The sequence below is a fragment of the Passer montanus genome, unplaced genomic scaffold (assembly GCF_014805655.1).
Source record: "Passer montanus isolate IOZ18808 unplaced genomic scaffold, ASM1480565v1 scaffold154, whole genome shotgun sequence".
In the NCBI taxonomy this organism is placed as follows: Eukaryota; Metazoa; Chordata; class Aves; order Passeriformes; family Passeridae; genus Passer; species Passer montanus.
The window spans coordinates 928256-950912 of NW_024362494.1; the positions used below are offsets into that span (position 1 = coordinate 928256).

General features: G+C 57.5%; 1 protein-coding gene across 1 annotated transcript in view; it reads left to right on the top strand.

Annotated features, from left to right (window-relative positions):
* The first annotated feature begins 6812 nt into the window (after positions 1-6812).
* Positions 6813-22657, top strand: part of LMNA (lamin A/C) — a 23973-nt gene continuing 8128 nt past the window's right edge. The window contains exon 1 of the mRNA XM_039702069.1: positions 6813-7331. Within this exon, the coding sequence (XP_039558003.1) occupies positions 6982-7331 (350 nt within the window). The 5' untranslated portion in view covers positions 6813-6981. The remainder of the gene's footprint in view (positions 7332-22657) is intronic.

Here is a 22657-nt window from a genome sequence, read left to right on the forward strand (position 1 = left end):
TCCCACACCCCCTCTGCACCATGCTCTGACTCCAGCTTTGTGCAACCTCCTGCTCTGACTTCTACAACTGAGCCCAGTTTCGTTTTCTCCTTTAATCTGAGGGGATCTCCCAGCACTTGGGTTTAATACTATTTTGAGTGTAATTTTTTTTAAAATTTGGTTTTCAGATCACTAAATGTGATAAAGCAAACCAGTCACATCCAGCTGCCCTCCACCCCACTGAGCAGGCCAGGAGGGAGAAGAGCAGTGACCAGCAGAAAGCAGCCCTGCTGCAGAGAGCACTGGGGATGGAAAGGAGTGGAAGTGGCTATGGGCACACCTGGCAGGGCTGGCAGGGTTTGCCCTGTGCCAATGCAAAATGGACAGCAAATTTGTAGGAAATACAGAGAATAAAGAGGGGGGAAAAGGTGCTCAGCACCCCCACGGCCCTGGGCTGGTGTCCATCATGGCCCTGGTATTCATCATGTCCCTGGTGTCCATCATGGCCCTGGGCTGGTGAAGGAGCATGAGCCTTGGGACAGGGAGAGAATTCCCTGAGGGAAGGGCTGGAGCTGTGCCAGGGAGGTTTAAGCTGGATATCAGGAAAAGGTTCTTCCCCCAGAGGGTGCTGGGCACTGCCCAGGCTCCCCAGGGAATGGGCACAGCTCCAAAGCTGCCTGGGATGAGGGCAGGCAGAGCCACATCCTGCCCGTGGCACTGCCAGCCCTGCAGTGGCTCTGGTGCTCTGCGTGCCAGGGTGAGCTGGCACAGACTGCAAAACCTCCACAAATCACATCCCTGTCCTGGCATCCCCTGCCACAGGCTGGAGAGGCAGTGCCACGGGACTGCCCGGGGGCTCCAGGGGGTTCCCAGCTCATCCCTACCTGGGAGAATCCCAAGGGACATCCCATCCCATCCCATCCCATCCCAGGCTGAGCTGACTCTGCTGCTGCAGTGTGGGAAGCAAAATTAATTTCCAGCTGTGCTCAGGGTCCCCTAATCTGCCCCAGGAGTCTGGGCAAAGCACAAAGGGATTTTTTTAACTCCTTTGAGTCCCCCTCAGGTTTGATGGGGCTGAGCCAGGGCCCTGCCAGGCACTGCAGGTTTGGGGGCTGCTCCAAACTGGCATTTAATGGGGCACATCCCGGGCTGGTGTCTGTGTGTGTGCGAGCCTCCATCCCTGGTCTCGTGCCAGCCCATTGTCTTTTGGTTTTTCCTGCAGGCACCAAGCTCACTGCTTGGGAAAGCTGCTCATGAGAACATGAGTGTGACCCCAAACCTGCGGGGCTGGGGGCTCTGGGGAGCAGGAAACTGGGGTTTTTTTGGGAAACTGGGGCTGTGGGGAGTGGGAAACTGGTATTTTTGGGAAACTGGGGCTGTGGGGAGTGGGAAACTGGTTTTTTTTTGGAAACTGGGGCTGTGGGGAGTGGGAAACTGGTTTGTTTAGGAAACTGGGGCTGTGGGGAGTGGGAAACTGGGTTTTGGGTTTTTTTTGGGAAACTGGGGCTGTGGGGAGCAGGAAACTGGTTTTTTTTGGAAACTGGGGCTGTGGGGAGTAGGAAACTGGGGCTGTGGGGAGTGGGAAACTGGGTTTTGGGGTTTTTTTGAGAAATTGGGGCTGTGGGGAGCAGGAAACTGGTTTTTTTTGGAAACTGGGGCTGTGGGGAGTGGGAAACTGGGTTTTGGGTTTTTTTTGGGAAACTGGGGCTGTGGGGAGCAGGAAACTGGTTTTTTTTGGAAACTGGGGCTGTGGGGAGTAGGAAACTGGGGCTGGGGGGAGTGGGAAACTGGTTTGTTTAGGAAACTGGGGCTGTGGGGAGTGGGAAACTGGTTTGTTTAGGAAACTGGGGCTGTGGGGAGTGGGAAACTGGGGGTTTTTTTGAGAAATTGGGGCTGTGGGGAGCAGGAAACTGGCTTCTTTGAGACCTTATACTCAGCACCACTTCTTTCAGTGAAATGGGATATTTTGAGCAGATGTTCGTGTGGTCTACTGACTTTATGGAAAATAGGCTGATCCTGCTTGAGAGAAGGATCAGCAAGGCTGGAAAGGGGGTGGAAGGGCTCAGCACCTCATCCCTGATGCCCCATGAATAACGAAGCCACAAAGCAGCACACGAGAACAGCTTTTCCTTTAAAGCCCTCCCCTCGTGGGAAGCCATGAGATGCATTTTCCATTGGGTCACCACTTGCCACTTGGCAGGAGGGTCTGGCAGAGCTTGGAGCAAGCTGCACAGCCCTGAGCACACTCCCCTCTGCCTGGCAGGGTGGGTGGGCTTCCATCCTTGCACCCACGGGTGCCTGCTGTCTCCTAAAGAGAGGTTCAGACGCTGGGTTATGGGGACGAGGGGGGACATGGGCTTCTCTACAGCCTTTTCTGTGGGCAGACATCTGCCCCAGCACGTGCAGACAGAGCTGTTTCCATCTCAGGATCTCCAGAGGTGACTTGTTCCAGTGTCCCCAAGGGACACGGCAGGCACACTGTGAGCCTGAGCCTGCACCTACAGAGCTCATATTCCCATTTTGTCTGCCTGTCCGTCTGCTCTGGTCGTGGGGCAGTTTGCTGGTGCTGGTGGCTCTCAGATTGTCCTGGGTGGAGGGGCAGGACCCACACCAGAGAGGTTTGGTGGCTGCTCTCCTTCCTTTGCTGGGTATCAGAGCAGAACCACCAGCGCTGCCACGCTGCCAGCCGCAGCTCCTCAATAAATACAACTGGTAAATCTATTAATTTTACAGCTCTAATTGATGTATTGCTGTAATTACCTTTTATAACAAGGCAATTAAACCCTATTAAAGACTATTAGCTAATTAAAACTCCTCTATGCACACACCCCCAGCCCCCTTATGTGCACAGATTGTTGGATGGGGGGAACTGGAAGCCTTTTGCAGCTGGGTCTCGAGGTCAGCGTGATGCACAGAGTGATGTGATGGGTCAGGGTGCTGGATGGGGAGATCATGGAGCCACAGGCTCGTTTGGATTTAAAGGGAACTTAAAGCTCTTCTCATTTCACCCCCTGCCATGGGCAGGGACACCTCCCATTAACCCAGGTTGCTCCAAGCCCTGTCCAGCCTGGCCTTGGACACCTCCAGGGATGGGGCAGCCACAGCTGCTCTGGGTAACCTGTGCTGATGCCTCACCACAGGGAAGAATTTCTTCCCACCTCCTGTAAACCTTCTCTTTTTCAGTTTAAAGCCATTCACCCTTCCCCATGTCCCACTCCTGCGTGTACCATCACCTGTCTCTTCATTCTGGGGTGTGTCACCTAGCCAGGGCTCTAAGGGACCAGGATTGCTGCCTGCATCCAACCCAGAAATGTTCCACCTTCTGGGATCAGATGGGAAAAAATGTTGAGGCTGGGATCTTCTCCTCCTGGTAGAGAGGCAGATGGGTTTGTAGGGCTAAGGATGGGCCCTTGGCCAGAAGAATGGGTTTAAAGGGGAAAAGCCCCACTTGGAGATGGGGTGTGAATGCCTGGGAAAGGAGAAATGGCCCTGTGCTGGGAGCAGGATTGAGGGGAGCACGTTGGAAGAACTTGGGAGGTTCTGGGAGACAGGGGTGGCTCAGCCCTGCAAAAGCAGGTGCCAAAAGCTCTGCAGTCTAAAAAGTGAACCCCAGGCTCCTTGCAAAGATCCTAAAAGACCTGAAAAGCCACCAGCAAAGCAGCCCCCAGGGACCCTGCCTGACCCCATGGCTCAGGGGGGTCCCTGGAGCTGCAGCTCCTCTTGTCGCTCCCAAACTCGGCTTCATCACTGCCCTGGCGTTGTTTGTATCACAAAATTGTATCCATGACAGGCCCCAAAGCTGGGCTGGTTTTGGAGGCTGAGGAGCAGGAAGTGCGTTGAAATTCCAGGGCTGCGGCTCCTTTCTGCCTTCTGAGTCATGTGAGTCAGATGCAGCCTCTGCTGAGGGCCTCTCCTCCAGCCCCAGCCTCCCATCCACGCCTTGTCCCTCAGTCCATTACTCTGCTCAGCATTCTGCACCCCAAATTCCCCCAGCGCCCCCAGAACCTGGAGAAATCCACGCCAGTGGATCCTGGGGAACCCACGCCAGTGGATCCTGGAGAAATCCCGTGCTGAGGGCCGTGCCAGAGCCGTGGAGCACAGCCAGTCCTCCTGGCCCATCTGCTTTGAGTTAAGCCCTCCTGCCTTGCTCGGGTGCCAAGCGCCCTGCCGGAGGCAGTGAGCAGCTCAGGGCTGTGCTAGCTCCCTGTCCCCGTGTGGAATTGGGATGCCCCTGCCCCTGGGGGTCGCTGGGGAAGGGCAGCAGCATCTCCACGTGCAGGAGAAGGGGGTTTGCAGAGCAGCAGTGTGGGGACAGCACTGTCCCCCCCCGTCCCAGGGGAGCTGCGTGTTCAGCAGCTACTGCAAAGGGGGTGAAGCTGACCCTCCCTGGGGGCTTTTCACTCCGGGCTGCCAACAGCTCTGGAGCTCCCCCAGGTCCCCCCTCGATGCCCAGCCCTTGGGATCCCTCGGGTTTGGTCCCTTGGGCAGTGAAGGGTGGGATACTGAGCCGGGGCAGGAGCTCTGGGGGGAACAGGGGGTGCCAGGAGTGCCAGATCAGCCTGGCTGTGCCAGTGACCCTTAGCTGTGATTTCCAGCTGTTGCCCAAGCTGGTCCCTTCCCGCCTTTAGCCTGGATGCCGTTTCCCACACTGAGCCAAGCCAGCTTCGGCCCCGCCGCTGGTGACCCTGGAAACGCTCCAAGGTCTGTGCCCCCGCGGATGCCCAGGACAGGCGGGCACCTCCTGCTGCGGGAGCACCAAACGGCCTTTGGCTTCCCCTCCGCGGCCTTTGGCTCTCCCTCCCACCCAGGGAAGGGTGCACCAAACGGCCTTTGGCTCTCCCTCCCACCCAGGGAGGGAAGAGAGAAAGAAAGTTTTTTGAAAGAAAACATCGCGGAGCCGCAGGGCGAGCCGCGCGTCCCGGCAGCCTCCGAGCGCTCCGGGCCCGCCCTCCGGCCCTCGGGGCTGAAAGAAAACACCGCGGAGCCGCAGGGCGGGCGGGCGAGCCGCGCGTCCCGGCAGCCTCCGAGCGCTCCGGGCCCGCCCTCCGGCCCTCGGGGCACGGGCACCGTGCCTGCTGCCCTCCCTGCTGCCATCCCTGCTGCCATCCTGCCCTCCTGCTGTCGCCTGCCGCGCTGTGTGACACGCACGGGTGTCCCCAGCGCTGCGGTGTCCCCCCCGCCCATCATGGGGAAGGAAAGGTGTGGGGAAGGAAAAGCAGCCCGGGACAGGCAAGGAGGCAGGAAAGGGGGGGATTTGTGTGGCACTGAGCAAAGGGATGGGGTGGAGGAGCGCAGACCCCCCTGGAGAGGCAGGGGGGACAGAAATCCCTGCAGCGCTCGGGGGGCTTCCCCAGGCAGAGAGGAGCCAGGGTGGGGAAGGGGATGTCGCAAGACAGGGGGGCAAGGAGGGGGAATCCCGACCCCCCGTGGCAGTGCCAGGAGGGCTCTGCCCAGCTGACCCCCCCCTCTTTTCTCCCCTTTCCCCTCCCGTCTTTGACGTGGCGCTGGGACAGATTTCCCGGCGTGGAACTGTTGCTTTTTCAAAGTTTGACCCCTGGCTCGTTGCCTTTCCCCGGATTAACCCGCGGCTGCCAGCGGGTTAATCATTGCCGGGCAGCGCACACGCGTGTGTCCCGTGTGTGCCCCGCGTGTTTGCGTGTGTTGCTCCGTTGCTGTGTGAGTCATCCCCGGCCCGCCTGGGGCTCTGCTGCCCTCCCCGAGCGGAGAAGCAAACTGAGCTTGGATTGCAGGAGGAGCCGGGCGGCTCCGGGGGCGGCTCGGCTCGGCTGTGCCCTTGACCTTGGACCCCTCTGCTCGCAGGAATGGCTGGGGGACGTTGTGCTTTGGGGTGCTCCGGCGTCGCCAGCTTCAAGGTGCAGCTGCTTTCCTTCTTTCCTTGCCGCAGAGCCCAGCTTTCCAAGCGGGAGGAAGCTGGATCCCGCCAGGATCCTCACCCACCCCTCATTTCTAGGGTGTCAAAGGGTTGTTTTTCCATTCCCGTTTCTCACACACGGGAGGGTTTGGCTCCACAGCACAACGCAGGGAGGGGGATGAAGTCCGAGGAAGGGACATCCTCTCTCTGGTGGCACTGGGAGTGCCGGGAAGCATTTGGCAGATCTGGAAATCACGAGTCCTGAGTCTCGGCAGAGCTTCGATGGAGACAGCACTCCGCACCTACTGGGAGGACTGGGAGCCACCCCTGCTGGGAGCTGGACATACTGGAAGGGTTGAGTGGGGCTGGAGAGGGCTGGGAGGCAGGAGAACAGGGAACAGGGAGTTGGGGCGGGGACACAGCTGGTGCTCAAAATTTGGGGAGCCACAAACTGGCACAGATGAGAGCTGGGAAATGGGGAATGCCAGTGCTGAGAGAACTGGGCAAAAGCAGTGCAGGGAAGTGGGTAGGTGGGTGGGGGCATTCTTTGGTGCCCCAGATCTCTTTGTGTGGGACGCCTCAGGATTCAGGGGAACCCAGACCCGGGTGTTTTGGGACTGTATTTGGGTCCCTGGACCCCAGAGTTTCAGGTACACCAGGGTCCTGCCAGGAGCCCCACACCCTCGGGTCAGCTGCTGAGATGCTGCCTGCCCTGTCCTGTGTCCTGGAGGTGCTCAGCCCAGGAGTCCTGGGGGTGCCTGGCTGCTCCTCCTCACTGCAGCTCCCCTCAAGGTGCCAAGTCCCCCCAGTCTGCAATGCAGCCCTAGAAAAGCGTGTGGAAGGGGGTTTCCCCGGCCTGCGACCCCAGAGACGCCCTCCCGAGGCCCTTCACCCCGGGATATTTTCCCAGCCTTTCCTAAGGAAGGGCTGGGACTGATGCGAGTTGTCTCCACCCAGGTTTTGGATTAACTCCACCCGCCGCCTCCTCCCAGCTCCTCCTCCCAGTGAACAGCCCAGCTGGGATATAAGCAAGTCACTGAGGCCCCGGGAGCTGCCGCGACAGCTGGGCGGGTGGCGTGGGACATCGCGCCGTGACCTGAGCCGTGCCCTTCGCCTCGACGCCGGACCCTATGGCGACGCCTTCGCAGAAGAGGAGCACCCGCAGCGGGGCTTCGGGGACCCCCCTGTCCCCCACACGCATCACCCGGCTGCAGGAGAAGGAGGACCTGCAGGAGCTCAATGACCGCCTGGCCGTGTACATCGACAAGGTGCGCTCGCTGGAGCTGGAGAACGCCGGGCTGCGGCTCCGCATCACCGAGTCCGAGGAGGTGGTGAGCCGCGAGGTCTCGGGCATCAAGGCTGCCTACGAGTCGGAGCTGGCGGATGCCCGCAAGACCTTGGATTCGGTGGCCAAGGAGAGGGCTCGGCTGCAGCTGGAGCTCAGCAAAGTGCGGGAGGAGCACAAGGAGCTGAAAGCCCGGTGAGTGCCCTGGGGACGGCGGGGACTGCAGCGGGACGGGTGCTGTCGTCATGCTTGGCAGGGAGCCGGGAGGGAGGAAGGAGTGACCTGGAGGAGGCAGGGAGAGAGAGGGAAAAAAAAAAATCCCCGGCCTGGCCGGGGCTGGAGTGTCTGTGGCAGGGACCAAAAGAGGAGACAAGCTCTCTCGTCATTCCTGCTCTCATTCCAAGCGCCATCTTTGGCCGGGATGCCCTTGGAGCGGGGATTTGGGAGCGGAGCTGGGGACATTTGGGGCAGGGGCTGAGCAGACATGCCCTGGGCCCCCGGCAGGGTCGGTGTTATGCGGGCTGCAAGCGCCGGGCTGGCGGCCCCTGTGCCTTCGTCATGCTGGAGCTATTCCTAAACACGCTCCGGCACAGCCCGGGAAGCCGTGCCAGCCAGCTGGCTCTGTCCTGCCTACAGATTTCGCCTGCTCGTCCTATTTTCCTTTGCTGTCTTTGGCACCGCTTAAAGAACCTGCTCCAGGTTTTGTTTTGCCTTAACCCTCCCTGTGCCAAGCTGCTCCCACTCTGCGGGGTTTTGGGGGAAGCAGTGTGCGGGCATCGCTCGTGTCCCCCTCCCACCAGCTGTCACCGGGCGCTGTGCTCCCGTTGAGGCACGAATTTCCTTTCCTTCTTTCCCTCCCTGCCGTCAGAAATGCCCCCCTGGTGCCCCTGGGTGCCTCTGCCCTGCTCGGAGCTGTCACCGGCACAGGTCCCCTGAGGACACGGGGCTCCCTGGCTAATGTCACTGCTGGCCAAGCAGGGGCTGGCGCTGGGCTTCCCCCGGGCTCTGCCAGCCTCGGGACGCGTCCCCGTGGCGCTCAGCTCCCCGAATGCCGCTCCAGGGAAGGAGCGAGCGGATCCCTTTCCGTCATCAGCCTTGGCTCGCAGCCGCGCTCGGGCTGGGCAGTGGCGGGACTGCCCCTTCTCGCTCCATTTGATCTTTTGCCTCTTATTCTGGACGACTCGTTTTGAGCCTGTACCAAATGAGGCTAAAATTAACTTCCTTAGCAGATGCCATAAATATTCTACCTGGGAGGGACTGTTAGAGCCGTATCCGAAAGCTGGCTGAGGTTATATTTAGCTTTCTGTTTCCCGTGCGCCGCTGCTGCTTCGTCCTCGGATCAGGCTCGCCAGATCCCTGCTCCCGGATCCCAAGGATCCGGATGCTGCTGGGAGAAAGAGCTGAGCTGTCTAAAAGCTTTTTTTCTGCTTTATGCAAACCCAGAACTATCTTGGCCACGATCTTTCGAGGGCTGGGAAAAAATGCCCGGCCCGCAGCCGTGGCTGGAGGGGAGCTGGGAGCTGGCAGCGCTGCGGAGCCCTGTGGAAAACGGATGTGGAATTTTTCCCTGCTCCGGGAACTGCTCTGCTTGTTCCCGGGCGCTGACAAATCCCCCGAAAGAGCGCTGTGACTTGCGGGGGTTCCCGGAGAGCAGCCTGTGCTCCAGAGATGGGTTTCGGTGCGTTTGGGGGAGCAGCAGGGGCGCGGGCTCCGGGGGCCGGGGCTGGTTCTGGGTTGAGTCATCTCTGAGTCACGGTGAGATGGAAGAGCGGAGGTGCGGGGGAAGCCGCTGCTGTTCATTCCTGCCTCTGGCTCGTGCCCTCTTCACAGGGCGCGGTATGAGGGCTGCTCTCCAGCCCCAAAAACCCTGCAAGGAGGCTGCAGCTCATCTCGTGCCCCCGGGCACCCGCTCGGTGTGCCGGGGCTGCTCAGAGAGCTGCGGTGCTGCTCCTCGGGATCACTTTGGCTGGGCTGTCCCGAATTTTTGGGGCATGAGGGAATGGGGCAGCCACGAATCCGAACCTGCGGAGGGGTCAGAGCTGTTGGGGGGATCAGGGGGACCCCGTTCTGACCCTGCTCTGCTCCCTGCCACCCCCTTGGGCAGGGATGTGCCCACTCTGCCGGCTCTCCCTGCCCACCCTGAGCCCTTGGGTCAGCACCGGGGCCATTTCTCTGTCCTTGACACGGTGAAACTTCGGCTAATAAGTAACTGGCAGCTCTCTGCAGCCCTCGCTGTGCCCGTCAGCCCCGGAGAAGCGCCGGGTATCTCCCGCAGGGCAGGCGCCCGGGCGGTGTTATCAGCACCCACAGCATCGCCGCTGCCTCATGCGGGGGTTGTCTCGGCGGCACAGAGGGAGGGTGGGGGGCCGGGATGCCAGGGCATGATGTGACACGGCCCCGGGGCCTGGGTGCTCTGTCTGGGGTGGGGAAGGAGCTGCTGGCTGGAGGGGAACGAGCTGTGCAAACAGGAGACCAGTCTAACCAGTAGCAGTGCAAGAGCTGCATGGGTGGAGGAGGGTCGGAGGAGAGCTGGGCTGCCTGCCCTCTGCCTCCTGCCACCCCTCTGCTCCTGGCTGACTGCTCTTCTCTTGGCAAAGTTTCCAGCCGGATCTTCCCACTGCCTGTTTGGCTGCTGCCAGAGGTGATCCAGGAGGGGTTTCCCAAAAAAAAACCTGGCTCTTGGCACGGGCACCTGGTGCTGGTTGTGCCCCAGGACATGGGGCAGTCCTGCCTGTCCTGGTGTCACCTGTGTCCCCAGCTCTGCATAGCCTCTGGCTGTGCTGCAGCCACGCTTCAGGCGAGGCACAGGGTGTGGGGAGGGTGGCTGGTGACTCAGGGGTGCTGGCAACACCGGCATCGTCCCCTCCCAGGCCACGGGCAGAGATGGGACTAGGCTGAAATGCTTCTGTCCCTGCTGTCCTCAAGCTTCTGTCCCCTCCTTGGAGCACGCCTGGATTGCAGCATGGCACTGGGGGTTGGAGGGGTGCTCTGTGCTGGGTCCTGCCCGTTGCCCCCTCTCTTTAAGCTGCTTCTGACTCACTGGGTGAGCAGAGCCACAGCCCTTGCTCCGTGGGAGTTAATCCCATCCCAGCCTGGGCATGCAGGGGTGTAGAACGCAGCCCTTGGCACCTTCAGTCCCACGAGAGACCCCTGAGGAATTCAGTGCCCACCCCATGGGCGAGGAGTGGCCATGTGGTGGCCACCAGTGACCAGCTGCCCTCTCCAGGCAGGAACCAGCCCTCGTTAGCAGCACGCTGATGAGCAATGCCTTCCTGAATTGCAGCCCCTAACCTGATTAAGGCGGTGCCTGGGCAGCGCCTCTTCCTCCCGGGGCCCAGATCTCATCCCTGGCCCTAATGAGGACAAATCTCCTTTTTGCCAAACCTTGTTGTGGAGGGGGGAGCTCATCCAGGGGCAGAGCAAGGGTGTGCCAGGAGGTGAACTCCACAAGCCTTCCCCAGCCCGAGGGGGTTTTGCCCCATGCTTTGTGACCCTCCAGGCAGGAGCAGGTAAACAAAACCTGTTTAGTTGAAAAAAAGGGAGGAAAAAGAATTAAAGCTCGGTGCTGTGAGGGGGAGGGGGCATGCACTTCCTTCAGCAAGCCTGGGTGCTTGTGCTGGAACATTTTGCGTGGGGTGAAACCTCAGGCTCCTGGGTTTCTCCCCCGTCTGCCTCATGGAATCCCTGCCAGGGAGGGAATGCTTTGGCTGGGAGGAGGCTTTGCCCTTTTGGAGCAAACAAAGAGCAGCTTGTGCAGCTGGGGATACTTTGGGGGGAGTCACCAACACAAAGCTGGGCTGATCCAGACCTCCGTGGCCCTCTGGGACCCTCTTAAACACGCCAGCCACCCTGAATCTCCAGCCCTGTGGACACACTGGCTGTGCCCTGACATCTGCAGCCAGCAGCTCAGGATGGCCGGGCGTTCCAGCCCTCCTGGCACGCTGCAGGGCTGGAGGGCTCCGTGGCAAAACGTTTCTTCCAGGCGAAGGTTTTCATTAGCTGTTCCCAGTGGAGAGGAATTCTTGCCCGTGCAAACATCCAGCCCCTCTTTTTCCAAGAAAAATTGTGGTGGAGAAACGTGCTCCAGCACTTTTGGTTTGTGACCTCGCTCCCATCTCTGCTTTTGCCAGTGTTTTCCAGCCACAGCTCATCCCCTCGCTTTTCCCAGGATTGAGGGGGAGTCTGAGGAAATCCTTCTGCCTCATATATATTTAGGATGATAGGATCCACTCTGGAAAATGAAGGAGCTTATCTTTGGAGCTGGGGGTTAAAGAGAAACGATTGCCAAGAGAGTCGGGGCTGAGTTTGGTGTGGGAAGGGATCCATCCCTGACAGCCCCTCCCAGCCTGCCCGGTCCCACATGCTGCCACAAGTGTTTTCCAGCCTTGCACGTGTCACTTCACTTGCCTGAGTCCCATCAACACTGAAACTCTGGAGCCCAGAGAACAGGGAGTTCCCCTGCGTGGTGCTCAGGGATGCAGACAGAGAAGGTGACACAGCCAGGGTGGGACCTGTGGGGCGGCTGCCAGCTCCTTATTCTGCTGAATTCATGGCCTTTGGGAGGGGTAGTTTCCTTTTGTGCTGCTGGCAACCAGGAAAGGAGGAAGTCACCAGAGTTCTCCCTCTGGTCCTGGCCAAAATTAGAGCTGTCGTGGAGGATTCCCCAGGAAGTGTCAGCCCAGTGGGTTCAGGGTGAGCTGGGAATCACCTCCCACTGTCCTGCCACTGGCTGCGTTACCTGTTTCACCATGCTGCTCTCTGTGAGGTTGTTTGCTGAGCCTGTTCCTTTGTGACCAGCTCAGCACGTTCCCAAACAGCTGAGGCTGGTGCCATGTCAAACCTGTCTGTGCTGACAGCTGCCACCAGGGCTGGGTGCCCACCTGCCTCTGCTCCCTTCCCCTCCCTGCCAGGGTTCAATGTCCCCAGTGTGGAGCTGAACAACTGTGGGGGCTGGCAGGGTCCCCCAGCCCTGCCTGGTGCAGTGGCAGCTGCAGAGACATCTGTGTGACAGCCAGACTCTCAGCTGCCCAGGAGAACCCAATCCTTCCAGGGATGGGGCAGCCAGAGCTTCTCTGAGCAGTGCCAGGGCCTCACCACCCTCGCGGGGAAGAGTTTCTTCCCAATATCCCAATACCTCACCTAAATCTGCCTTCTCACTTTAAAGCCATGCTGCTTTGCCCAGAATCTTCACTCCACAACCTTGATAAGAGTATAATAAAATCCCCACATTTTTCCTTGTTCCTGTATGTGAAGGATGAACCGTGGTGTGATATCCAGAGCTGTGGGTGCTGGGGAAAGCCGAAGGGTGTGGAAGTTGGTTAATGAGGTGCATTGAACTCAGCCCACAGAGATACCACAAAACCCAGCTGGGGTTGGGACACCTCTGTTCCTGGCGAGGCTGAGTCAACATTTCACATTCTCTGTCATAAACCAATTACCTTTTCCCAGTGAAGGTGCCCTTGGCTTGGGGTGTCTCCCAAGCTGCAGCCAACGCTCTATTTCTTCCTTCCATGGTTAGGAGAGCTAGGAATTGCCAACAGCAGCAGGGACAAAGTTCCCAGCACACAGGGTGGGTGCTGCCCTGCCTGTACTGTACCTTCTTTAATTATGGGGTTGCACCTTGCAGGCGTTGGTGCTGTGTCCCTGTGGAGAGGTGGCAGAGCCAGGGTAGGAACAAACAAGGGCTCTCCTGAAGCTGTTGAATTTTTGTGTCGGGGCTCTGAGTGGCTCAGAAGCACCTCTGTAGGAGCGAGGTTCTGATAGCAGAGGTCTCTCCTCCCTCTTGCACCAAAGCCACCTCCAGCCACTTGTTCTGGCTGCTGCTTTGCACACACACACGTCCTCCTGTCTGTCCTCCTGCCATCCAGTCCAGTGCCACCATCCTGGCCAGGCTGCAGTGCTCGACTGGAGCTAAAAGCTTTCCGTTTCTTGGGGTTATTTATTAACAACTTACGGACACAGTTTCTCCCTAAAACCCCCTCTAAGTCCCCTGAGCCCAAACGAACACCCAATGCTGTGGATGTGCAAAGTGAGCTCCAAAAGGGGTGGGAGCCCAGAGGGAGCTTGGCCCCGGTGCCCGGGGGCACCGAGGGGTGTTCAGCTGCCTGTCCCCTCCCCGAAGAGCCGTGTGCCCTCCCTCGCAGGGCTGGGATGGGAGCAGGGCGATGAGTCAGGCTCAGCCCGTGTCCCGGGGCTGCAGCAGGGCGCGGCTCCGGGCTTTGGGGGGGCCCCCCCGGTCTGGCAGCCCCGCTCTGCCCCTTCCTTCCTGGCACGATGGCAGATAGCCCAGCAGCATCCGTGGGGTGCCAGGGTGCTCCCCCCGCGCACAGCAGGCTGCACTGGGAGAAACTGGGGGGGTTTTCTGAGCTGAGCCTCCGAGTCGGGGGCTTTAGGGGAAGGGGGGCACTGAGGAGAGCAGCCTGGGCATCGTGCTTGGTGTTCTGAGAAGTTGAGATGTTCAGGTTTATAAAGAGGTAAAATGACAGAATAGTTTAGGTTGGTTCCTCCAGGATCGAGTTCCCCCAGCCATGCCAAGGCCACCACTAAGCCGTGTCCCCAAATGCCACATCTACCTGTCTGTTAAATCCTCCAGGGGAGGGGAAGCTCCACCACTGCCCTGAGCAGCCTGTTCAAATGCTTGGTGACTTTTTTTCAGTGGAAAACGCAGTTTTTTCAAGCAAGGAAACCCTCAGGACCTGCAGGGACACTGGCCAGGTTTTCCCAGTGCCATGTAATTCCCAAGCTCTTCAGGAGCAGCTCTGGGACAGGGCCAGGTTTGCTAAATCAAGTTTCAACTGGGGTTGGTTTGGGTGGTCAGTGCGTGGTGGGGAGGTGATGGGGAGGCTGGAGCATCTCCTGGTGCTTCTGTTCACAGGCAGTTCTGTGCAGCAATTGGGGCTAAATGCTGCTTTCTAGGGATGCCACATCCCCATTGCTCTGTGGAAGTGCTGATTTCCTGCCCACGTGCCAAGCAGGTCTGGGTTCTGTCCCTGCACAGTGCAGGCTGGCAGGGGTACTTCTGGCAGCTCTGCACGTGGCAGCGCAGCAAAAAATAAGCAGTCACCTTGGTGGCTGCTCGTCCCAGTGCTGAGCTGCATTTTCCTGCTGGAATCCCATCCATATCCATCCCCACAGCCCCTCCAGCAGCAGCTGGAGCTCCCTGTGCCGGCAGTGACTCAACAGTGCAGCCTGCCACCGCCACATGCAAACAGACCTTGTGGCAGTGTAAACACCTTGTCTGCCTTTATCTGCTGCTGGAGCCGGCGTAGCAAACCCTTTTGTTCCCAGGAGTATGCGTGGCATCTGCACCCAACAATCCCCTGCTTTGTTTCTTAAGCAAATGCTGCGGGCCAGAAGCTTTGCAATTTATGGAAAAAAAAAACGGGGTGAGCTACTGCTGCTTCTGAAGAGAAAAAGGAGGCCTTGAGCTCATCCCTTGGTTTGCCTCTTTCTGCCTTGTCCCACCTTGCACAGGGCTCTGGTTTCCATTGTGGATCAGGGTGACCTCCCCATCCCTTCCCACCCCTCTTTGGGCTCAGGAGCTGCACGTGTGAGCAGAGGGAAGGGAGTTGCAGCCACATCTGCACAGTGGCAGATGTTTCCTTGCTCCTGGGGCTGGGATTGCCCTCCGTGGTTCTGCATCCCTGCTGCACATCCTGGCTGTGTCGCCAGCTCCTAGCTAAACACGAGTTTAGAGCTGTTTTCCCCCGTCCCGAAGGCATGACTAACACAGTGACTCAGCTCCCTGTTTTTAACTTCCTTTGTAAGGCTCCCACCGTGCCCCATCTCCCAGGGAAACACCGGGAATCTCTGCTTTGTCTCATCCTTTGTGAGGTGCTGGTTTATGGGCTCCGAGTTTCTCCTTCATCCAGGGAAGGATGTGCTGAAGTGAACGGAATGTTCTGGGGCTTCCCTGGAGGGGCAACACTCAAAAAAGAGCAAAACAGCAAAGCAGAGCTGTTCTGGGTGGAAAAAAAACACACCAAACCCACAACTTTCCCATTAAGTTTTAGCCCAATTATTCAAAAGCTGGCTTTTGCTGCGTTGGAGTAAGTTAATCAAGACTGGGCAAAACTCCTTCAATTTCATCCAGTCCAAAGCTTAATTGTTAATTTGTCTTACTTAACGTGTAATTTAACTATATTAATGGTACAAACCTGACTTGTTAAAATGGTGAGTGTTCAGAGTAGTGGCACGAAGACTTGGAATTTCCTTCTTCCCTCCTCTTCCCAAAGGCTTTGGCTTTAATCGGCAATAGACAGCGCTGCAAACTGTTAGCAAATTCTGGATTGGGAAAAAACAAGCTGACAACGCCCTCAAGCACATGGGGGGATTTTGATCCTTGTGGGTCCCTTCCAACTCAGGATATTCCATGACCTCAAAGCTTTTTTCTCGTGTCTCTCCTACTGAAATCTTGCCCTCAGAAGGTGGAATTGAGCAGTGTGGAAGGTGGTGTATTGACATATTTGAGTTGTGTCTAAAAAAATTCTCTTTCCAGCTCAATTCCAAACTTTTGTTAACAAGTTTCTTTTTCTTGATAAAGATTGCTTTAATCTATATTTAGGATTGTTCAATCCCAGGCCATCAAGTGTCTTTTAGCTAGCCCAACTCAAGATTTCATGGGAAGCTAGGAAAAGGCAGGCTGGCATGTTTGGAGTGGGTGGGTTTGGGTTGTGCTGAGCCTGGGCTGTGAGTGGGGTTGGCCAGTGGTTGATCTTGGTGTTCTGAGAAGTTGAGATGTTCGGGTTTATAACGAGATAAAATCACAGAATAGTTTAGGTTGGCTCCAGGATCATCGAGTTCCCCCAGCCCTGCCAAGGCCACCACTAAGCCGTGTCCCCAAATGCCACATCTACCTGTCTGTTAAATCCTCCAGGGAGGGGAAAGCTCCACCACTGCCCTGGGCAGCCCATTCAAATGTTTGGTGACTTTTTTTCAGTGGAAAACGCAGTTTTTTCAAGCAAGGAAACCCCGGGCTCAGCCCCCTCAGGACCTGCAGGGACACTGGCCAGGTTTTCCCAGTGCCATGTAATTCCCAAGCTCTTCAGGAGCAGCTCTGCTAACAGAGCTGGGACAGGGCCAGGTTTGCTAAATCAAGTTTCAACTGGTAGCACTTTGCATGTCACCCCAGGCTGGAGGCTCATTCCAGGTGAGCCAGGGCTTGGTGCAGACATTCCCCACAGGGAAATCCTGCCCTGGTTTTGCTGGGCTCCCTGTGCTCTGGGGATTCCAGTGGCTTGTCCTCCTTGCACTTCGCATCCTCTTTGCCTCCTGGGGCTTGCAGCACCCTGGAAAAGCTTTTGCCAGGCAGCTGGAAAAGGAGTTTTGTGGGTAACAGGGGGTCCCGCAGGTGGCAGGGGGTCTCCCAGGCAGCCAGGCACAAAACTGGGGTGTTTGATGCACACTCCAAGCTGGGACACTTGTCCATGGAGGACAAGTCCTGCCCTTTGTGCAGAGGCACGGATTTATGCCTGACACAAACCTCCCCCAAAAACACAACGTGGGCCACAGAGAAACAAGTCCTTCCCATTCCCCCGATGATTCCCACGTGGCAAAAGGGCAAAACCCCCTTTTCCAGCTCTGAAAGCCCTCTGGTGAAGCCGCCCACCCTCCAAAACCACGGGCTGTCCTGTTACTGTGGGGGACTCAGCCCAAAGAGCGGCGTCAGTCGGTGACTTGGGATTTCCATTCTGGTGAGTCACCAGCTGGCGTGACAGCCTGGACAGGGAGGGAGCCACACCGGGGCTCCCCAGCCAGCTCTGAGCTGCAGCATTGTTCATTCTGAACAATTCATACTCTATCTGTTGTCAGAAATGTGCTTGGAGCTCTTAAGCAGCGCGTGGCTGTTGTGGTGCTGCTGAAGATGAAGTGCTGCTCCTGTGGCAGGAAGGGAGGCTCAAGGGTGACAGGTCTTTGCTCTGGTGCATCCAGCAGGAGAAAAGCTTCTTCAGAGCTTCAGGTGGATGTTGTGGCTGATTCCTGGGGGTGTCAGTATGGTCAGGTGTGCACTCACAGCTCCCAGCAGTGTTCCTGGTGATGGGAGCTGTGGAGGGATGGGAACATGCTGGATTTGGGGAATCCTAGACAGGGAGATTGGATTTTATTTGCCTCCCCATGAAAGGCTTTTTCCTGGTTCCCAACAAAGCAGCAGTTTTGGTTCATTTTAAGGTGCAAGGAGAGGCCAGATCCCCATTCCAGGAGGGGAAGCCCAGCTCCTGGGAGATGCCAGTGAGCCGTTTGTGCTCCACTGGCACCACATGGACCTGGACAAGCCCCTCAGCCCCATGGCTGAGCATGCCAGGGGTGTTTCAGGAGCGTGTGGCAGGCCCAGCACTCACCCTGGCACCGGGAAGGGTCTTTGGCACCGCTGATGCCAGGTGTGGAAGCTGTTTCCAGCACAGGGCTGGTGCTGGCAGCCCCAGCTGCCCCTGGTGCCCCACAGGATGCTGGCTCCGTGCAGACACTGTCCTTGCTGTACATCACGCTGGCTATTTCCAGCTCCCCTGCTAGGAGACCAGCCCGTGTTTATCCTGGTGATTTGGCAGAGCTGCTGCGGCACAGATGAGTCAGAAGCTGGGAGAAGCTGCTTTGCCACATTCCCATTGCCCCACTGCGGGGCTTTTCCAGCTCTGCCTCTCCTCATCCCGTGGGGCCCTGGTCCCTGGGGTGGGGGAGCAATCCTTGAGGGAGAAACGACCCCTGGGACTGGGCAGCAATCCCTGCAGAGGGGTGATGATCCCTGGGATGGGGGAGTGATCCCTGGGACACGTGTGGTGATGCTGGGACAGATCCCAGGCACTGGAGGCAGTGCCATGGAGAGCAGCCTGCCCAAGGTGGAGCAAAGCACATTTCCTGGGTCCTCCCAGCAATCTGAGACTGCCAGGGGCACACACAGCCACTCCTGCCCCAGGTTCTCAAGCTGGAAACGTGTCCAAGCCTTTTGTGGGATAGCAGGAGCAGGCAGCTGTGGCCCCTGGCAGCCAGGTGGGACTGAGACCTGCAGGCTGGGGGGATTTGCAGAGCTCCGTAAGGATTTATGGACGGGGCAGGAGCCAGCAAGTTCCCTGAGCTGGCACCTTTCTCAGGGTGGGGCAGCTGCAGTTTGGAGGCAGGGAAGGAGGGGAACGCCTGTGCCTCTACAGCTCCATCCCACTCACTGCTCCTCTTCCAGTGCTGCCCGTGCTTCGGGAGCACTTGTGGGGATTAACAGTGGAGAGGGAAACCAAAGAGTGTTTCCTAAAAATGCTCTGAGTGGGCTCTGGCATCTCGGAGAGGGTTGGCATCTTTCCAGCAGCCTGGTGGGCTCAGCCTGGAGCTGTTCCAGCCGGCTCTGACGACTCTGTCCTGTCTTGACTTTTCCAGAGGGAGAGCCCGGGCCTGCCAGGTTTCCTGGCTGGGATTTTGGGGCAGAGAGGGGGGGAGCAGTAGCAGATGCTGCTCTGTGGGGCCGTCCCTGAGCCCTCTCTGACTTCGCAGCCTCGCGTCTGTCTGCAGCCAGAGCCGATCCAACTTTCCATTAACATTTGAATTTTCTGGCAGCTCAGCTGCAATTTTCAATCTTTTTTTTTTTTTTTTTTCCTTCTTCCTGCTTTTAAAAGCTAAAAATAAAATGTCTTGAGGCCCCTTTTCCCTCCATCTTTTCTCTTGAGACATTTGTTTCTTGAGGATTTGATGCCTCTGTTGTTTTTTCTCCTCTTGGATTGTTTTCACCCGTGGCTCTCGCAGCACAGGGGATCAAATCCTGTGGGACTTGGAGGCACCCAGCCCTCCAGAATTCCTGCTTCCCTTTTCAATGGAGAATTTGGAATCTTGTCGGCTCTAGCAGGCAGCATGGAGAGGCCAGTGAAACCCTCTGGGGAGGAGGAGGAAGGTCTGTCTTCATCCTCCCCTCCAGGGAAGTGGGAGTGACACAGCTGCCATGGAAGTTTTTATTTTTAGCCCAGCGCCAGCTGGAGCCTGTGAGGCTTCCCGGGAATAAAAGCAGGACCTGAGGGCAGGAGAAGGGAGAACTCAAACCTTGGCTGGGCTGGAGCAGGGATCAACAGGGCTGGTGTGAAGGGGTGGGCTGGGGGTCCCCAAGGGCAGAGGGGACTCACCTGTGTGCTGTGCCTCATCCTGACACTTGGGTGTGTCTGGGAGGAACCTGGGGGAAATGCTGAGGCCCCAGGGAGCTGAATTCTGCCAAGCACTGACCCCCAGAACAGAGGACAGGGGAGGATTTGTCTCACCCCTCTCCCCCTGGCAGAACTGCTCCCACCTCAGGCTCAGAGCTCCAAGCTTCTGGCTCTCCTCCTCGCACTGGAATCCAGGGCTGAGCACAGGAGGCTTCCAGGCAAAAGGGATTTGTCCTTGAGTCATCTGGGATTTACTGCGGGGCTTTCCAGGCGCTGGTGCCCAGAGCCCTGGATGCTTCTGGTCCCTGGAGAGGGCGAATCTGCTGCAGGCACAAGTGCAACCCTCAGCATTTTTCACTCCGTTTTTTATTTTTTTTTTGTCCCTGGTCAATGAAGCTGCTGTCCCTTAAAAGAGTGATACCATCCAGGTCATGCTGGTCCTCCAGCTGTACCCAAACCCCCACAGCCAACATGGTGAGCAAAAAGAGCAGCAGCAAACCCCCAGGGATGAGCAGGGAGCAACAACTAAACCCAGGAAAGAGCAGAGAGCAACAGCAACCCCGGGGATGAGCAAAGAGCAGCAGCAAACCCCCAGGGATGAGCAGGGAGCAGCAGCAAACCCCCAGGGATGAGCAGGGAGCAGCAGCAAACCCCAGGGATGGACAGAGGGCAGCAGCAACCCCGGGGATGGACAGAGAGCAGCAACAACCCCAGGGATGAGCAGGGAGCAGCAGCAATCCCTGGGGATGGGCAGAGAGCAGCAGCAACCTCGGGAATGAGCAGGGAGCAGCAGAAACCCCAGGAATGAGAAAAGAGCAGCAGCAACCCCCAGGGATGGGCAGAGAGCAGCAACAACCCCAGGGATGAGCAGAGAGCAGCAGCAAACCCCCAGGGATGAGCAGGGAGCAGCAGCAAACCCCCAGGGATGGGGAGAAGCCACATGGCACTGCAGCGGGAAGGACAGGGCTGGGGTGGCCACGCTGGCCACGGGGCTGAGGCAGGGCCAGATGGGAAAGCTCAGCGAGCCTTGGAGCCTGGGACCTGCTCCCAGTTGGCATTCTTGTCCTGTGAGTCACTGGCACAAAGGAGTGGGTTGAACAGGAAGGAGCTCCAGCAGCAGCTCCAGCAGTTGAGGCTGTGGTTCCCTGGAAAAAAGGGGGGACCAGCAGCATTTCTTGGTCAGTTATTCCGCTGTGGGCTAAATTCCAAATTCTCTAGACTGCTCAAATGCTATTTAGACATAAAAGAGGCTATTTTATGGAATTTATGGTCTATGAAATCATACTCTGCATAGCATTGAGACCCTCTTACCTTGAGAGCCCCAAACATTAAAATGTGAAAATCCGACCACAGATACATTCTAGAATTCATTACAAATCCAACATGTTACACTGGGCCCTTTACACCACAATACAGAGTGTTCTGGGCTGGGAAAGGAGCTTTCACAAATTGAAAGAAAGGCAGAAGACAGATCTTCACTCACTTCCAAGAAAAAGTCTGCGAGCTGCTCCTGGATTCCCAGAGGTTCTTGGGCTCTGCTTTTCCTGACAGCAGCACTTTAAATGATTTTGAATTTCATTACTGTACGTGTAGGAATTATTGGGCCCCAGGGATGGGCAGAGAGCAGCAACAACCCCAGGGATGAGCAGAGAGCAGCAGCAAACCCCCAGGGATGAGCAGGGAGCAGCAGCAAACCCCAGGGATGGACAGAGGGCAGCAGCAACCCCGGGGATGGACAGAGAGCAGCAACAACCCCAGGGATGAGCAGGGAGCAGCAGCAAACCCAGGAATGAGCAGGGTGCAGCAACAACCCCAGGGATGAGCAGGGAGCAGCAGCAATCCCCGGGGATGGGCAAAGAGCAGCAGCAAACCCCAGGGATGGACAGAGAGCAGCAGCAACCCCGGGAATAAGCAGGGAGCAGCAGCAAACCCAGGAATGGACAGAGAGCAGCAGAAACCCCAAGAATGAGAAAAGAGCAGCAGCAAACCCCCAGGGATGGACAGAGAACAGCAGCAAACCCAGGGATGAGCAGAGAGCAGCAGCAAACCCCAGGGATGGACAGAGAGCAGCAGCAAACCCAGGGATGAGCAGGGAGCAGCAACAACCCCAGGGATGAGCAGGGAGCAGCAGCAAACCCCCAGGGATGAGCAGGGAGCAGCAACAACCCCAGGGATGAGCAAAGAGCAGCAGCAAACCCCCAGGGATGGGGAGAAGCCACATGGCACTGCAGCGGGAAGGACAGGGCTGGGGTGGCCACGCTGGCCACGGGGCTGAGGCAGGGCCAGATGGGAAAGCTCAGCGAGCCTTGGAGCCTGGGACCTGCTCCCAGTTGGCATTCTTGTCCTGTGAGTCACTGGCACAAAGGAGTGGGTTGAACAGGAAGGAGCTCCAGCAGCAGCTCCAGCAGTTGAGGCTGTGGTTCCCTGGAAAAAAGGGGGGACCAGCAGCATTTCTTGGTCAGTTATTCCGCTGTGGGCTAAATTCCAAATTCTCTAGACTGCTCAAATGCTATTTAGACATAAAAGAGGCTATTTTATGGAATTTATGGTCTATGAAATCATACTCTGTGCATAGCATTGAGACCCTCTTACCTTGTGAGCCCCAAACATTAAAATGTGAAAATCCGACCACAGATACATTCTAGAATTCATTACAAATCCAACATGTTACACTGGGCCCTTTACACCACAATACAGAGTGTTCTGGGCTGGGAAAGGAGCTTTCACAAATTGAAAGAAAGGCAGAAGACAGATCTTCACTCACTTCCAAGAAAAAGTCTGCGAGCTGCTCCTGGATTCCCAGAGGTTCTTGGGCTCTGCTTTTCCTGACAGCAGCACATTAAATGATTTTGAATTTCATTACTGTACGTGTAGGAATTATTGGGTTGTTTGTTTTTTTTTTAAACTGTCCTGAAGTGGAATTCCTGCTCTTTTAACATGGAATATCATGGGATTTGAAGGGAGCTTTGCACTTAAAAACAGTAGCCTGGCATTTTGAAACCTGGGCTTTTGAAACCCAAAACAACAGAATAACTTCTCCGTGCTGGCTGGGGTCGGGGAACAAAAAAGAAATACAGGATAATCTGCTGCTGGCCGGTCCAGGAGCTTTCCCCATCCCGCATGTGCGAGTCTGGAAGCGCCGCTCCCGGTGGATCCCGGCGCTCGGGATGCTGCTCCGGGACGGGCCGGGTGCCGCAGCCGCTCCCCGGGTTTGTCACCGCGGTGTCCCCGCTCGGGTGCGCCCTGCTGGCCCCAGGGATGCCCGCACTGCCGGAGCCCTCCTCGTTCCGCCCCCCCGGCCCCGCACCCCGTTTTTGGTGCGGTGACATCCCAGCCCTTGGCGGTGCTGGGGGGGGGGGGGGGGGGGGGGGGGTTTTTTTTTTTTACAGGACACCCAAAAACAAGAAG